This window comes from Falco rusticolus, chromosome W (genome assembly GCF_015220075.1).
Source record: "Falco rusticolus isolate bFalRus1 chromosome W, bFalRus1.pri, whole genome shotgun sequence".
Classification (NCBI taxonomy): Eukaryota; Metazoa; Chordata; class Aves; order Falconiformes; family Falconidae; genus Falco; species Falco rusticolus.
Window position 1 is genome coordinate 21,507,195 of NC_051209.1, and position 18,382 is coordinate 21,525,576.

At 39.0% G+C, this 18,382-nt stretch overlaps 1 protein-coding gene across 1 annotated transcript; it reads right to left on the reverse strand.

Moving 5' to 3' along the window:
- Nucleotides 1–509: 509 nt before the first annotated feature.
- Nucleotides 510–7,750, reverse strand: LOC119140671 (transmembrane emp24 domain-containing protein 7). Its single transcript, XM_037372208.1, has 3 exons — nt 7,401–7,750; nt 5,610–5,855; nt 510–3,096 (listed from the first exon to the last, which is right to left on the reverse strand). The coding sequence occupies exons 1-3, from the start codon at nt 7,569–7,571 to the stop codon at nt 2,860–2,862; spliced, it is 654 nt and encodes a 217-aa protein (XP_037228105.1). The 5' UTR covers nt 7,572–7,750; the 3' UTR covers nt 510–2,859.
- Between the last annotated feature and the right edge of the window lie 10,632 nt (nt 7,751–18,382).

Here is an 18,382-nt window from a genome sequence, read left to right on the forward strand (position 1 = left end):
AAGACCTTAAAGCATGTCTAATTATGAACAACAGTCAACTTGTACAATTCTCAACATACAGTAATAGAAGTAACAATTAAATGTCAGGTGGATTAACACTTTTGAAGGTAATGTGTTAAAATACTGGCTGACTTCTCAAATTGTTTTGTTTTCATTTGGTAGAGGAGCATTATTCTTCCAAAAAGCTTTGAATAACAAATCAGATCACATTCATATATTAATTTGTATTTTCCCCATACAACATCCACAGGGTCTTTTTGTCTTATTCAAACTTTTTTTCCCCCCACTTCAAATTAAAACAAGAACATTTCAGGACAAGAAAAGAAATCATGTAAACATAAAACATCCAAAGAATAGTTGAAACCTTCCACAATTTCAAACACAGTTGTATCACATTTAACACAGGGTGATTTAGTTGCATATCACACCACTGACTAAACTATTCTATTCATATATGCAGCTTTAACAAAAAAAAAATAAATAATCACAAAACAATTCTTCACCCAGTGTTGAAGTGGTAGCATATGTTTTATTATATTCTATCCAATCACTTATTTTAAAAATACATTAAATTTTAAAATGTGCATCATATTTTTCATAACCCCCCCAAAAAAGGCATTTTTAAGCTATTGCTGCATATTATACAGCATTATACCAGAGATTTGGTTGAGATACATAATTTCAATGCAAAATTCAAATTCACTAAACCTCAGCAGGAATAATAGGGTGCTAAACAGTCCCATTCAACACATTCAAAAATTAAGAAAAATTAGAGACATGTATGTGACAGCCAGGTAATACTTTGTTTACCCCATTGTTTACCAATTTTGACAGTACACAGAACTGAGTGGGGAAAAAAAAGTTTGAATTTTTGAAACAAATGTTTTTGTTGTGATTAAAGCTACTCAAGAAATGATATTCAGGCTTCAAAGATTATAATGGACACTATCAAAATTAAATCATGTTTTTAACTGACTCTTGCACCTAAACTGCACCATTTGTGTAATGAAGCAAAAAAATACTGAAGATCAGTTGCTGAAACAAGGATAAAGCATATAGATACAATTAAGAATAGTGTACAGGCATAAAAAGAACACACTAGCTTTTTTGTTTTGTGATCTTTGAGACTTACAATTTCAGGGAAGTTTGTATCTCAGAAATGGGACTGCAATGTTGCAAGCTCAATACAGGATAGAAGGACATTATTATGCATAATTCTGAATATAATATACATTAAGCTTTTTAATACCTGTGATCTTTTAACTCATTTTTGAGGTGTTAAATATTTTTTTTCAGTTCTGAAAGAGTAGCTTATCAGTTTACAACAGAGGAAAGAATTATTTTTTTATTTTTTTTTTTAAAAGTGAGGTCATCTTAGATCAATTATTCAGAGCCTCCAAGTGCCACTTGGACATATGTATATGCAAAACTCATCAATGTTTTACTGGAAATAATACAGGCAACTAATGAGGATTTAGCATTTTTTTCTCTGCTTGCTGAAAACTAGTTTAAGTGGAATCTTTTGAATTAGAGTTAGTAACTCCAATTTTTTTCATCTTAGTTTTGGTTTGTGCACACTTAAAAATTGGTCAGAGTTCATTTATTCCTCTAGAACCATCTGAAAAAGTTTACCCTTATTTTGACTAGCTCAATTCAAGCAACTTGTATGTACATACATTTACTATCTTCCACATCCAAATAAAACAAGTTTTTATTACAATACATAAACTAAAGACATGAGCAGTGGAAGCAATGTATCTATAAATTTACCAAAAAGATACCCCAAAATATTTAAAACATTTCCTGACCACTGACAGATAAGAGTGGCAATTACATGTACAAGGCCATAATGTATCAGTGCACCAAACAGGAAAATAAAGTTCACAACACTCACACAATGCAGTACTATCATCAAATGGACTTCTTAATAGGAAAACAATTTATTAAAAAGCTTTGCATGTGCCTGATGGATGCAATATAACTGTCCAGTGCTGTTGCTGTATTGCTTGATAAAAATCAAGCTACCTGTGGTCTATGTGACAAGCAGCAGCAGCACAAGTAGAGATTGCACAGCTTTAGTGACAGTTACAAGATTCCCTATTTTATTGCATTTTTTAAAATAACTTGAATATTTTAAGTTTTTGAATAGAGAAAGCACATTTCCTGAGTAGTCTCAATTTAGAAGTTGTTTAGTAAAACATTGTAAGAGAGGAAATGCATTATATTTTCATGTAGAAAAGTATGTGTTTAAGCAAATACACTCAAGTATAAAATTTAGCAGATTTTGAAAGTTGAGATTTACCAAGCAGGTGGAGAATTTGCACCATCATGTAATATCAAGCTTGCAACAGTTTTACATATAAGCAAAGGATATGATTGGATATTTTTTTTTGTTACAGCAAATCAAAGCAGTGCAATACATTTTGCAGCTACAGTTCATCACATTAGCTTGCTTATAATAAACCAATACATTCAGCCTGAAAAAGTCAAATCAATTTTTAATAAGTATTGTCTTTCACGTCAGACACTAGATTGTTGGGTTCTTTTAAAGCATTATACCACAGATGGGCAATCTTATCAGTAAAGTCAAATTCAATTTTGATTAAAATCAGCAAAACCAAAAGAGGCTGGTCTTTGCCAGATACTTAATACAAGCATTAGAAAACATTAAGTCTACTCTTTATTTCAAATTGGGTGTCCTTTTCATAGCTTTTGGGGTATGCTTTGTGATTTTAATCAGTGAGGAAGGGTAGACATTTAGATGTTACACATATTTAGTTCCTTTGTACCTACAATTAATTGTAGAACAGTAATTTCACAAGTGAATAGCACAATGACCCTAAGCATTATCACTACTAGTTATGATCCAACACGGGTTGTCGTAGTTCTTTTATCTGAGAAGAAGCTTTTAAGGAGAAATACCTGCCCAATACTAACTACAAGAAGAATGATTGCTTCCCCTATTGACCAATAGGCTACTCTTGTGTTTAAATCCTCTGCTCTGCTGCGGCCTTGTGCTTCTCTCAACCGGAAATGAGTCTGATAATCAATGACAGACTTCAAAGCTTCATGAATTGAAACACACGCAGACTCCATCTAGAGAAGCAAACAAATACACAGCTCAAATTAAGAACCCTTCTAATGCTTGTTCTATGAAGTTCTATGGTTTGATATTTAAAATTAAGATTCACATAGCTTTACAGATGAAAGATTATCTCAGTCCACTGTTGGACTGATATACTATAAATCTAACATATCAATCAAGTTTTAAACACAGGAATTTAAACACAGAATTTAAACACTGAAGTACCAAAGAATGCAAAACTGCAGACTCAAAAAGTAATGGACTAAGAACCACAAACTGAATATTAAAATTCATGCATGTTTGGATTCAAAAGTGAACATAAACACTGTATTGAAATATGACAGTGATCCAACACTTGTTAATTCCGCATATATCAGCAAAACAAGTAGTAAATTTCTCTCCAGATTTAGATAGCTAGCAAGTTTCTTATATCATTAAGATGTGCATAGTAGATACTAAAACACTTTTAGTTTTTCTAAGTATGTAATTCTTCATTGCATAATTTTGAAACTTCAGTTTCACAAAAGCCTGAAATCTAGATTGCCGACCTCAACGCGCTCTTTTGGCATGAGACCCTTCTATTAGTCACATATGTAAAAAGTGATTAAAGGACAACTCATCTTTCAGTGTTCCTGGATGTTCCCTATCATATTCATATAACAAACACTCAAGACCAAATTGTCCAACTGCACTTGTCATCTTTCATAAGAATCACATTCCCTTTTCCAAACTGAAAAATCTTAACCTTTTCAATCTATGTACTACTGGCTTTCCAAGACCTAGATCATTTTATACAAACTTCTTCCATTTTCAGTTTATCTTCTGAAAGTAAGAGTCAGTACCCATGACTGTCTTTTGACCATCAAGAAATTAATATCTTCAAAATACTTAAGTTTTAGAACAACTAACCAACTGGCTGTCCCCTAAAAAACAGTATTTCCTGAAGATCAAAACCACAATCTATTATAAAAGGAAGTGTTTGACACCCTAATGAAAACCACTGTCAGTTACTTATATCTGTGTCAAATCAGTTTTTCAAGTTGATGACTTTCAGGACAGGTGTTTGAACAAGTCCAAGATATTCTTCTAAACAAAATTCAGGAAGAGATTTCATGCATTGAATTCTGCCATTTGTTTCACTGCTAAATTATAGAGCCCTCCTCTACTCTGCAGCAGGGACCTTAAATTTAAACAAAGTCTAGTTTCAGGGATTTACCTTTTACAGTCCCTGTGAAAGTCTGCCCAAATTTGGTCATACTACAAGCCTCAAGAAAATTGCAGCAGAGAACCTACTTACCAAAGATGTGTTATGCTTTGAAAGTTAACTTCTCCTTTCCCAAAGATCTGATTTGCATTATGTATGCTACAACCAAGTGAAACTTTTTCTTTTATCTTCTCCCACAGCCTGCAAAGATACTGGATCTAGAACCTGCATGTTCTGTGTTCTCAATACTCTCTCTCTACTGGTGCAAAAGTACTGACCAACAAAACCCCCCAAACACACACACCCCCCACTACACAAATAACCAAAACATGTAACAGAACACACAGAATGAAGGCTAAAGAAATTGCAGGGAGATAGGGAGCTACAGGATCAAGAATCAAAAGACAACATAAAGTAGGAGAAAGGTGATGAGAAGAAAGAGATAAGAATTATAACCAAATTCACAGCAAGTCACATACTCATTACAAATCTTTAGCCACTGCAGAATTATATGGGACAAATTCAAGTGAGCAAGATGGATATTTGGGAACTGGCATTTCTACCATTGAGTTTAAACTAGTAAAATAGTGGCCGTGTCCAGCATTTTATAATGGTTGTTTAAAGTGAAGTTTGGCAACAGTTATAGTGTAAGAATGTTAGTGAGAATTCGCAAAGTGACCATTCCAAGTGAAGTTGGCTGATTTAGTTTGGGCAGAAGTGGTATAAAACTAAAATTTTGAAGAAAGAAGGGAACATTAGGAAAATAAGTCCAGAGCAAGAATACTGCTTTGCCACTTAAGTGTCTTATAAATTACATATCTAGAAGCCAGTTAAGTATGAGTGATTTTGTTCATTTGTTTATTTTGCTAGAATTCTCTTTCCATTTTAAAAGTGACAGTTACATAGGAGATCAACCATTCAAGTCTTCCCCTCAAAAAAAGACTCTAAATAATTTTATTATAAAACCAAATTGTTCTCAAAGTTTCTCCAAAGTTCAGAAATTTCAAAAATCCCATTCCATTGATATTTTACACTTTATAGAATCCACACTTCCACAGACAGAACCATGGCATAAAAAAGTTCCCTTAAACTCTAGGCCACAGTATATTTTCCCTAATTCCCACTTAAACACTTGGTAATTCCTCCTCAGCTCTGCATTCCAAAAGTTCTAATTTTTGGAAAAGGTTCCCTTTTAGTAACTCAGTTTATTTTAAAGAAGCTCCAACCCATTCATTTTCAACAGTGATACAGATATCTAATGCAGTTGAATTTGAAAAACACCCTCAACCTAACAGTTGCTGTCAAACAACAATATTTTACCTGAGTAAGTGCAGTTGCTCTGTTTTCACTAGGAAACAGTGGTGGATCTTCTCCAACCTGGAAATCAAAGTACACAGTTTTGTGTGTGAAAGTAGAGAACTCATTGCTGAAGCAGAACTTGTATGTTCCATTTCTGGATGCAGTAAATGTGAAACTATCGTATTGTTTCTTCATCTCTTTGTATAATACAGCACCATCAGGACCTTCCAACCGACAATCAACATCATAATGACCTCCAGTGATCACCTGAAAACAACAAGAAATTGTCTTAAGCAGAACAGACATCCAACTAGCACTGCAAATTGTTTGATCTAACAAATGTTTTAAAATAAAATACATTAAATAAATTTAAAAAAATAATTCCAATACCAGTTTGCAAAATCCTCATCCTATGGAAGATTCACAGAACAAATAAAAATAAGATCTTTTAAACTGAGGATACGTAATGACAATGAATGATGTACCACTTATCTATAGGATGATGTACTTATCTTTATCTAAAAGTTGGGAAACATCCAAGGACCCTTATTGCTAACATGACAGATGTACTAATTGCTAAGTCCTTGGATTTGTCATCTTTAAAAAGCCATCTGGTCCTAAGTTCCTGTTGTTTATACAACGTGGCAAAGACAAGGACTTAAATCATGGTCACTAGTTTAGTGAGATATGTAAATGAGTTCCTGGAATTGTAATGAATATGTAAATTATTTCCTGGAAAATTAATGAATAGGTATGAGTGACTTGTATAAAGAGGGGACTGAAAAATCCCCTCGGTGTGCATGACTGGTGGAGCAATCCCCCATGCACCCAGCGCTGCTGAATAAAGATAACCTCTGCTCACTTGAATATTGGTGACTGATTCTTTAAATCAACAAGTTTTCTAACGGTTTGAGGGAAGTTTTAGTTACTTTGCTTTAAGATACTGGTGCCATAGCAAAGGCTGGAGTAGATGAAATTTGACGGGACAAAGACATTACTGTAATAAATCAGTAATTTACTATATCCACAAGCCCATCCATGCAATTTATTCAGCAAGTTGAGATTGCCAAAAAGCAGTAAAACAGACAATTTAGGCCATACATAAAGGAGCTAACTAGCCTATTAGGTCAAGCTGCTTTATGTTGCAGGAATGGCATATGTCCAATAGAACAGGTATTACAGCCTGGCTCATTTTCATATGTGCACGTCAACAGAGCAATGTTCTAGAAGTTCTACTGCTTCACTCCTGCACAATTAATGACAGCATTTCTTTCCAATACCAGCACATTCAGATTATGCCTACAAGCAACTCAAAACTTCATACGTGTGTCTCAAGTACTGTCAGCCTTTAATTATTGTTGGTCTACAGCACATTGTTCTGCAGAATCAGGCTAGCTATCCTATCACCACAGCAAGAGCAATTGGAAGTTTAGATATTCACAGCCTACTATTCTGATGACGCTCAGGCTAGTAAATTTAATCCCTGCTCTAAACTTCTTGACTTTAAGATAAAGCATCTTGAAGGATGAAGAGACTTCTATCCAAAGGCACAGCCCTTTTACATGCATACAGAAGCTTTCTAAAATAGTAGACATTTTATTTGAAATATTTAAATATTTATTAAAACATATAATGCTATAAAGATTTATTCAGAGTTGCCAAGCACTAAAAGCAATACTTCAGATACGCTGTTCACATAACAGTTTGAGTGTCCACCAATTTATATAAGTAGTAAGTTATTAAAACTCTAATATTAACGGTAAAAGTGAAATAACATAAGATTCCCCAGGAGTCGAGGGAAGCAAGAAGTACCTGAAACTCGAGGGTGCACTTAGTGTCCTGGACAATCTCCTCGTAGAAGCATTGCTTGGCATTGTCAGGCAGCTCGAAAGTGAGCTCAGAGGCCCGTGCCGTGCAGGCCACCACCAGCAGCAGCGTCATCCACCCCCACGGTCCCGCGGTTCCGGAACCCTGTAACAGCATCACTCGGCGTGCAGAGGGGACTAATGGTAAGAAAGATTGAACCGGGTGGAAAGAAGGCAGCCTCACGTCAGAAGCCAGCAGGCGCGGAATCCAGAAAAAGATGTCTGCGGCGACAACCGGTCACGACGGAGAAACCTAACTGAGGAAACACACTACACACCCGAAAGCAACCACGACACCTAGTACCGCCCTCATAGAAGCGTTTCCGGGTGAGTCCCCATAGTTTTATAGACGTGGTGTTTAGCGTGAAAGGGGGCGTTCCCCGCCTCTGCCGTGCGCGGTTGTGCGTTTGTTGTCTGACAACGGTTGTCAGGGAGCATGACGGCCCGGCACTGCAGTGGGGCCCGGCTGTGATACCAGCGAGCTGAGGTGGTGTCCAAGTTCACACAGATGACCCCTCGGCACCAGAGGTACCATAGGCACATGCGCAAGAGCTGCTCATCCCGGTTTTTTGCTGGGGGGTGCTCAGTTTACATAGCTAATTTACAGATATTTAGCCAAGTACTCACACATAAATCTCTAGAGAATTCTCCTCTGTCATACCTGTATGGCACTGTCCAGGTTCCCCAACATATCACAAATTTTGGCTCTATGTCCATTGTATGCAATTATCCAGGAGTTAAACTTTTTTCAAATTCCTGTGAGGCATGATTTAGAGCTGAAATAGTGGACTCTATTCTCCAAATGCAAGTGAAAAGTATCTTAAGTTCTCTCTCTCTGTATATCTTCCAGATACTGAATACACGGGGTTGAGTTTCAGAGTTGGAGTTCAACTTTATATGTCATTTAACATTCATTGCTCCAGAGAGAAAAAGTGCAAGATGAAAATTAAATTCTGCTGATTAAACTGTTCACACTGACTGTGGGAATATCAGCTTTAAGTTCTGCTCCAGTAAATATTCAGTTATTTTTACAAAGTAAAACAGCTTCAGAAGAAGAAATAAAAAATGACCCTTGTAGTGATCCTGACTGAAAAATCATTGTACATTGAGGAGTTAGTGATCCACGTAACGGGTAACCTGATGTATTGGTTTTAGCTGGGATAGAGTTAACTTTTTTAATAGTAGCTTGTATGGTGCTATGTTTTAGATTTCTGATGAAAAGTGTTGATAACACACTGATGTTTTAGCTATTGCTGAAGAGTGCTTCAAGGCATCAAGGCCTTCTCTGATTCTTACGTTGCCCTGCCAGTGAGTAGGCCAGGGGTGCACAAGAAATTGGGAGGGGACACAGCTGGGAGAGCTGACCCCAACTGACCAAAGGAATATTCCATACCATATGATGGCTCAGCAATAAAAACTGGGGGAAGGGAGTTTTGCTGGGGTTGCTGTTGCTCTGGTACTGGCCAGGCATCAGTCAGGTGGTGAGCAATTAGGGGGTTTTTTGCATCACTTTTTTTTCTTGGGTTTGTTTTTATTTGTTGGGGGAGGGTTTTTCTTCCTTTTTATTTTTTCTTATTATACTGTCTTTATATCAACCCATGAGTTTTTACACTTTTATCCTTCCAATTATTCCCCACCCCCTCCAACTGTGGGGAGAACAAGCAAGCAGTTGTGTGGTGTTTAGCTGCCTACTGGGTTTTAAACCACAACACCTGAGTAGGCCCAGGCCTGTGCTCTGCTGTGCTGCACATACAGATTGGCCTTCAGGCCTGCTTTGTGCTGCTCAGATTCCTTGGCCTCAGGATAAACTCAGCCAGCTCATTGTAACAGAGGAGCTTGAAGGCAGATCCCACTTGGTACCGCGATTATGCCACCTATGTGTCCTTTATCTAAAAGCGCAGCAAGAAGTTCTCACGTGAACACCCTTTCTATTTGACAATAGACATTATGAAAAGATTCATTTCCTTGTAAGAAAGCCATATAATGACTTGAATGACCACAATAGCATAACTGCCATGGACGGGATCTGCATGGTGTGTTGCACCCTGATTGGAGGCCTATTTGATGCTCCAAAACTTGAGGTTCCCAGCATATAAAGGGATGCAAGATTATCTATACTATTCTCTCCTTCTTTATAGTGTTAGCTCTAATAATTACCTTTTGAAATGGTACTTTACAGAGTCTGAGTGCCTTTCTTTCTAGGATCATAATGGATTAGAACTTCTGTCACAGTCCACTCAGTGGAATCGTGATGGTTCGTTTACTATGATCTCAAAGCGCAAAAATCAAGGCGACCACGCCAAGGGGTTATGCTTCAATTAAACAGCACAATTTTATTATTTGCCCGTAAAGCGGTGTGCAATAGGTAAAAAGACAGAAAGTGAAGGAAAAGATAAAGTAAAAAGAAAAAGGAAAGAGGATTATAGCTACCACCATGGGTCCAAGGTGTCCCTATGGTCCCAGGTCCAGGCAGCGTCCCGCTGATCCTTCTGATCGTCCTGATCCTTGGTGGGGGAGATCTCCTAAAATTCGGTTGCTAAAGAGTCCTCTTTTATACCGAGCAATACACGTTGCTCCTCCTCTGGCCCATGGCTTGCTGTCAGTCTCTGCCTTCTTGAGCAAGGTTATCACGCATGTTATGGTTTGTCGTAACAACAACAGTTGTTATGCGACCTTATCGTAGTTGTTCCTTCCAGCGCCGGGTATCAGGGAGCGGCATAGTACTCCTCGTACCATGCAGCTCTCCTTCAGGGTCTTGGCATCTCGGTGTCCATGAGGAGCACATTCCATCTCCAGGTCTCTGTTAGCAATGTTGAGACAATATCGTTCTCTTTAGACCAACTCTTACAACTTCCCAGTGCAAAACCACCCCCATCGGTGTATTTATTTTCCTGTGGAAATCAGGTAGAGCAGGGAAATGGGAAAACTGATATCCAATCTCTCAGGTGAGAGAACAAACCTGAAATGGGATAGGGCTGACCTCCTGTGATGGGTTGACCCTGGGCCAGCCATTAAGTACCCACCCAGACACTCACTTGCTACTCCTGCATAGGATGGGGGAGAGAATCAGAAAAGTAAAAGTGAGAAAATTCATGGGTCAAGATACAGACAGTTTAATAAGTGAAGGAAAGCTGTGCATGCAAGCAAAGCAAAATAAGGGATTAATTCACTATTTCTCATTGGCAGGCAGATGTTTAACCACCTCCTGGAAAGCAGGGCCTTACCACACATAACGGTTGCTAACAGTTACTCGGGATGAGAAACACCATAACCACAAATGTCCCTGTAAGTGTATGTGGAAGGGAAACAATAAACAAAACATACAGAAAACATAGACCTGACAAAACAAACAAGGAAACAATGACAAGAAACAAGTTGCCACAATAATTGATGGGCTATCAAGAAACTACAGGCACCACTTCCAGGAAGATCAATCTGGACTTTGCAATTGATAAGATTTTAAATCAGATGGGATCCCAGACTGGGAGGGGTTATGGAATCCATAAAGTTGTACAAACCCATGAGGGAATGTGGTGGGTTGACCTTGGCTAGCCCTCAGGTGCCCACCAAGCCGTTCTATCACTCCCCCTCCTCAATAGGACAGGGGGAGAGAATACTACAAAATGCTCATGGTTTGATATAAGGACAGAAAGATGACTCACCAATTACCATCACAAGCAAAACAGGCTCAATTCAGGGAAAATAATTTAATTTATTACTAATCAATTCAGAGTAGGGTAATGAGAAGTACAACCAAATCTAAAAACACCTTCCCCCCACCCCTCCCTTCTTCCCAGGCTCAACTTCACTCCTGATTTCTCTACCTTCTCCCCCTGAGCAGCACAGAGGGACAGGGAATGGGGGTTGTGGTCAGTTCATTACTTGTTGTTTCTGCCACTCCTTCCTCCTCACACCTTTCCCCTGCTCCAGCATGGGGGAACAGTCCTCCATGAACTTCTCTAACGTGGGTCCTTCCCATGGGCTGCAGTTCTTCACAAACTGCTCCAGCACCTGTCCCCTGCGAGGCCACAGGTCCTGCCAGAAGCCTGCTCCAGTGAGGGCTCTCCATGGGATCATAGCCTCCTTTAGGTCACATCCACCTGCTCCATCATGAAAATCTCCATGAGCTACAGGTGGATATTTTCTCCACCGTGGACCTCCAATGTGCTGCAGAGGGACAGCCTGCCTCACCATGGTCTTCACCAGGGGCTGCACGGTGTCACCAAAATCGGGAATAAGAAAACTCCTTAACACCAACGTAGCATTAAGAAGCAGGCATTCTTTATTGCAGCGCTGGATGCACAGAGGATCGCTCCACCATGGATGGCTTCCTTCTCTCGGGTAGCTCTTTTTATGCAGTACATGTATACATATTCAACTGTGGGAAACCTCGGCTGGTCCGAGGGATCGGAATGCAAGCTTAACATGAGCCTTGAACAGATACCCCTGTATCCTTGAAGAGCCTGGGAAACTCCTGAGAAGAGCTGAGCCAACAAGATAAGGAACTGCCAGATGCTCAAGTAGAAGTGTATCAAAGATGTAGCAAAGAAAAGGCCATTCAATCATGAACTGATGGTCTGTGAGTGAACCAATCATGTATAGACACCTCTTCTTAAGAAATATATAGAAAGGCTTGTTAGAACAATAAACGGCCCCCTTTGGCCTTTTGGTTTTGTGCACAATCCTTTGTGTCGTGTCCGTCTCAACAGCGACATCTCGTGACCCCGACGTGATTACAGCAATTGGACTACAAGGGCGGCGGGCAGAGCCGCTGAGACGGAGCCCAGCATAGCAGAGCAAGCGGGTAGAGCTGCCAGAGCCGGCTTTGAAAGAGACACCTGGATAAGGTGAGCTGCTGGGGACAAAGGGAAGGAAGTTTGACCGCCGTAACTTAAAGTTTGTTTATATGAGACCGCAGGAGCGAGCGGTGACGGCGGTACCCAACGTAGCTGAGACAGGCGGGGAGAGCCTGCGATAACAGACACCGGGAGAGGTGAGCCGTTGGGGACTAATCGGTATGGGTACTTCATTAAGTAAAGAGACTATGATCATTACTATTTGGAAAATGATTTTGCAAAAACGAGGAGTTAAGTTGGAGGAGTTGTTATTGCGAAAAATGTTATTATGGAGTAAAGAACAAGGATATGAAAGAAATACTGTAACTTTTAGTGTTTCTACTTGGAAAGAGTTAGGCGATAAACTGTTTGACTGTGCCACACGGGGGGGGCAAAGATGCTGCAGCACTTTGAACGACGTGGCGTCTGCTTTATGAAACTTTGAAAGACTTTAAAGCACAGCGAGATCAGGCAGAGGGCACTGCTGCTGCTTCTAATACCGTGCAAAGTCTTGAACCCCCTGTGCCACTTCCTTCAAAGGAACAGACTCAGAGAAATGCACAAATTATGGACGCTAAGGGGACAACGGGGAATGTAGTGTTGGAAGGAGAAGAGATTGTAGATTCTGGAGCACGCCCTAAAACCCATGAACCGCGAAGGAGGGTGAAGCTTTGGGAGGACTCTGATGATGAGATGTACATGAAAAGCTTTCTGACGGCTTGTGATAAAACTTATAAAATACCTGCAGAGTTGTTAAATGAGCTGGAACCGGTGCCCTCGGTTGACACCAATAATTCAATTCCAGTAGAGCCGTCGGCTCTATGTTTGCTTTGGGAACATGCTTGTGTATTGAGGCTATATAAGAAGAGTTAGAAGCCAATAAAGATGAGCAAGATGTATAACTCATATTGAGTAATTTCTTGACTCCGGCGGACCCCTCTCCCAACATGAGACAACAGCCTGACCAGGACAACAAGAAGAAAAAGAACAAGCCAGGCCATGTGGTGCAAAAGAAACAGATAACCCAGTGAAAGATGTCCTGTTCTACAGCTAGAAAAGGAAATACACTTTAAAAAGGATGGCTTTCATTCAGGGCTGCTCAGAAGAATGTACCAAATCTGACCTGGATTTGTTTGAAGTGTCCCCAATGCACATCAGCACTGAGAAAGGCCTGTTTATTGAGGTGCCTCCACTTTCCACTGTTGCAGAGTTTGCAGCTCTGGACTTTTTCATAGCTTGGAATGGGAAAGATTAGAAAGATCTGAACAAGACTTTACTGTACCTTTGCTACAAGATTGTAAAAGCTGACAAGTCTAACCTTGTACGCTGGTGAGACCATGGGCCTCATGAATTCCCCCCTGACCTCTAATTTTAGCTATCTGGACATTACACTGGAGGACCAACTGATAAGACAGAGTAACAACTGCTACCTTTGTCCTTCTGTATTGGGTCTGGTTTGGATGGAGTTAACTTTCCCCATAGCAGCCCTCATAGTTCTGTGCTTTGTATTTGTAGCTAGAACAGTGTAGAACAATGCTTTGGCCATTGATGAGCAGTACTCATACAGCATCAAAGCTGTCTCTCCAACCCTCCCCACTCCCAAAGGCCAGTAGGCTGGAGGTGGGACAAGAGGTTGGGAGGGAACATAACCAGGACAGCTGACCCAAAGTGATCAAAGGGATATTCCATACCATATGACGTCATGCAATGAAAGCTAAGAGAAAGGAGGAAGGTGGGGGACATTGATTATTAAGATGTCTTCCAAAGCAACTGCTACATGTGCTCTCTATTTATTTCTGAACACTAGTCTTTTCCCAATATGTAAATGGAAGGTTGCACTGGTGGGAAAAGGCCAGTTCTTAGACTAAAAGTCTCCAACACAGAGGAGTTTGAATCAACAACAAGGTACATATAGGGTGACTGCATAGCATCATCAAATGATTCTAAAATGAACCAGGCCTTGCCAGGTTACATCTGCCTGGCTAGGGATACAACCTAGAGCTTATGTCAGAGGTTCTGAAATGGCACCAAACATTTTGTGTTGAGGGTGATGGTGTGGCTCTTTTTACCCTGACAAAAAACATTCTGGACAATGTACAAGATGCTGAGATTCCTGTGATATACATACTTCATTGAATCATAGAATCATAGAATGGTTTGGGTTGGAAGGGACACTAAATATCACCTACTTCCAACCCCCACTGCCATGGGCAGGGGCAACTTCCACTAGACCACATTGCTCAAAGCCCCATCCAACATGGCCTTGAACACCTCCAGGGATGGGGCATCCACAACTTCTCTGGGCAACCTGTTCTAGTGTTTCGCCACCCTCACAGTAAAGGATTTCTTCCTAATTTGACCCACGAGCTTTTTCACTCCCTTTCTTCCTGACGAGGTGGGCTGGAGTGAGTGAGTAGCTGGGTGGGAGTTTGGCTGCACAGCCAAAGCCTATCCACCATAATGTATAAATATATATTTATTTATTTATAGATACACTTCATATATATATATATTTTATATGTAGCATATACACAAACACACACAAATTAAATATTTATAACAATAAATTTGTTGGTATAAGTGTACAAAGCATTCTTTAATAAGTCTAATGAAATGAATAATTAAAGTTTAAATGTGAATAGAAAGGTGAGGAGATTAAGACACGGCCTCCTGAATCTGACCAGAAGACCCTTTATTAGTCCAAACCCCACATTTATATATCCTCGTTCGCTGTTCACACGCAACATACTAATATATCATTGGTTAATCAATACTGTTCACATGCTTCTTGGCTACATATAATTGGTTAATTACTAAACTACAAACACACTGAACTTCTTGCATTTTTTTTTTCTCTCTTCTTTCTTATCTCTGTGAGTTTCATGTTCTCAGCCAGCTGCCGACGTGACATTGCGCATTGGCTCCGGCCTCGCTTCATATCCCATTTTTCTTCCAGGCGTTCAGCCAACCTTATCTTACTTTCTTTCTTCTTTAGCCTTCAAGGTCCTTCACAGGCATCGTGGCCTCCAGCACTTGCTATAAAACCCTCTACAATTTGTCCTTCTTTATTTTTGACAGAAACAACATACAGGTTAAACTGCTTTTGAATCATAGATCTTATACAATTCAACATACAGGGAATAATCATCAATATAACTACAATTACCAAAAACAACATTCCTCCACATATTGTAAGCTCCTGCAACCTTCCGGTGATTCCCCATGACTTAAAAAGATTCCGCGACCATTTTTCCCGATAGTTCATGCTGTAAGTCCTTTGACATGTCCTTCAATTTTTGTAATTGACTGTGAATTGACTCCGAATGGTCCAAACGGTTCATACAACACTTTCCTTAGCGCTGTTCACTAAAGGCTACTCTCTGCTGTTCATACTGTTTCCTTATCTTCTAGAGGTGAGATCACATTCCTCCTTTGTTTCTGTCTCATCCAGGTTTCTTCTCATACTCCCTCAAAGTTATTTAAATCTTTGCTGCAGGATCACAGTTGCACATCGTCATAGCAAGGTCACAGCTGCACATTATCAATGTGAAAACAACCCACTGTCTCTGTTCTGTACAATTCCCCCTTTTTGGTTTTGTTTTTGTTTTTTTTTTCATAAGGTTGCTTTAACATGTTATGGACTGTTCATTCCTTTTTTTTTCTCTCTTTTTTTTTCCTTTCATCACTTAATTACCAATTTTAGCCTTATTTTATGTGTACATTTGTACATTTCAATCAGGTTCACAAAATGCAAAACTTTTGTTATCAGCACATTTCATACGGAGGTCAACGCATAGGTTTATGATTACTTGTCAGAACATGCAATAAGGTATGGAAATTTTATGAAAATATTATATCAGAAACTTCTAATCAAATAAATGAGCATGAGAAATTGTGTTTAACTTGTAAATTCTGTATATAAGCTGTTAAGAAACATTTTCTTATCCTAAAAAAAAAGATAAAACCTACTTAAAAGCTCTTGAAATCTTGCACTTGGGCGAGTGTTCCACTGTGCCTCCATTCTGAAGCATGGAAGTGGAAATTGTGTAGAACAAAGTTTTACTTTAAATAATTGTTCAACTGTTATTGCTGCTTTTCAAAGAACCTGCAAGCATACAATGAAAACTTAGAACTAAACAAACAGCTGAATGGACACATTTAGATCGTTACTGGAATTAAATGTAGAAGTTAACTATAAAAGTTTCTCAAAATGTTCTGGATGCTTTGTGTTGGTTGGGGTTTATATATATATATATAACTATACATAAACAGGGAAATTAAAAATTTGCTTAAAAAAAGGAAATATAATAGTATACAGTGTTTACAGCTTAGTCACCCCCCCTTTTTTTAATTGTATATAAACTGTTACCTGAACATGCAGTACATCCACAACTTTGAATTAATACCTTTTTTGCAGTGTAATATAGTCTTGTACAAACCATAAATCAACTATATGTTAAATCACTCTTCTCCATCACTGTTGTCTCTATCTGTGAGCTTTGTAACAATGCCTAGGTCACAATCCTTTAGCTTAGGCTATTTCATCAGGTGAAAATACAAACATTTATTTCTAATACAAATTTGAAGAATGCATTCTATCCACAAGACACTTTATGGAGAGATATTATGTTGCATTGTGTATGATCTATTAGAAGTGAAATAATGGTGTTCCTGAAAGAAAACACTTCTTTAGATCATTACTTTAGAACTGGTTTTGCACCTGCTGTACTGCAAGAATACCCTAAGCAGTAACATATCTTTGTGGCCTTTGAGTGTGTGTGATTACATTTAAACTTAACACGCAAGCTGATTTCAAGTATAACTCTAGGCACAAGTGTGGGAAACGGCATGCTGTCGGGACACAATCTTTCTCACTTACAAGGTATCAAATGGTATGTTACTCGGGTTAATGACTAACTCCTATGACAACTTCATTTTGACCAAAGGAGTTGCAGTTAAGTACACAAACTAATGCTGCTCAGGGGAAGTTTCACTGCTGTAATGGAGTACAGAATACTTTTCCCACTGACCTTAAAGGTTGTGGTGGTGGTGGTGGTGGTGATGAAGATGTGACAGATATTTGACTTTTAACACAAAACAAATTTTCAGCTGTGTGAAATTCACCTGTACACAAAGAACACTTATTCCTTCTGAAGCAACAGCTGAGGATTTGAACAGTCTTTTCACCTTGAGCTGTTCCCAATTTAGAGGTTAAAAAAAAAAGAAAGAATTCAAAAGGTATTCTGTCAATATGCTGATGCAGTTGTATGCTAAATTCTGGTCACACTGAAATAGGGTTATGTTCTAGCATTTATATATATGTAGCACTCCATTATAATTTATGAACAAAATTCAGAATCTCATTGTATCTCAAATTTCTTGGAATTAGATTAGGTTGCGGTTGTCATCTTAACAACTAGTTTCCACACTTTACCCCTTAACTGAAAACACACATGATGAAAACCCGTATTTCTAGAAAAAGAAGAGTAACTGAAAAAAAATATGTTTACAATTGTTTTTCTAAGTCTTATTAAAGTAACCTTTCTTTTTTTTTTTCCTTCTTTTTTTTATGCAACCAGAGACACTTTACCGTAACAGACAAGCCCATATTTACATCTCTGACTGAGCCCGGACACAAACTGCAGCTGCATGCACCACCAGGCTCAGGGCAGAAACCATTCATGCAGTTACACAGCTATATATCACTACAAGCATGCAGACACCTATTTGTCACTAGATAACCATGTTCATCTTTCCTACTCTCCTTCACAATACCTAGCTGTTCTCCCATCTCTTGTCAGGTCAGACATTCTCCATCTTCCTCTCCTATATCTCTCTTCAGACATTCACTGTCCTCCTCTTTTTTGCTTGTTAATTGCAACAAGGCGAAGGTTTTGTGCAGCTGGGTGACCATGACCTGATTTATGTTATGATCAACTAAAGGCTGAATACAGGAAAAAAGGCATGGGAGACATAAGGCAAACATCAATAAGGTGGTTAAAGTAATTATAATAAATCCTGTAATACTTTTGAGTCATGGCCCAAAGTTTCCCAGCCGTGAGAAGAGACCAAAGGCATCCCGCCCCTGGCTCTG

What these genes read in the sequence shown, in the direction of transcription:
- LOC119140671 (XM_037372208.1), bottom strand. Translation starts at nt 7,571, where the DNA reads ATGCTGTTACAGGGTTCCGGAACCGCGGGACCGTGGGGGTGGATGACG. An exon ending in AGTGCACCCTCGAGTTTCAG is followed by an intron (nt 5,856 to 7,400) that starts GTACTTCTTGCT and finishes TGTTGTTTTCAG; the next exon opens with GTGATCACTGGAGGTCATTA. An exon ending in GAGCAACTGCACTTACTCAG is followed by an intron (nt 3,097 to 5,609) that starts GTAAAATATTGT and finishes TTGCTTCTCTAG; the next exon opens with ATGGAGTCTGCGTGTGTTTC.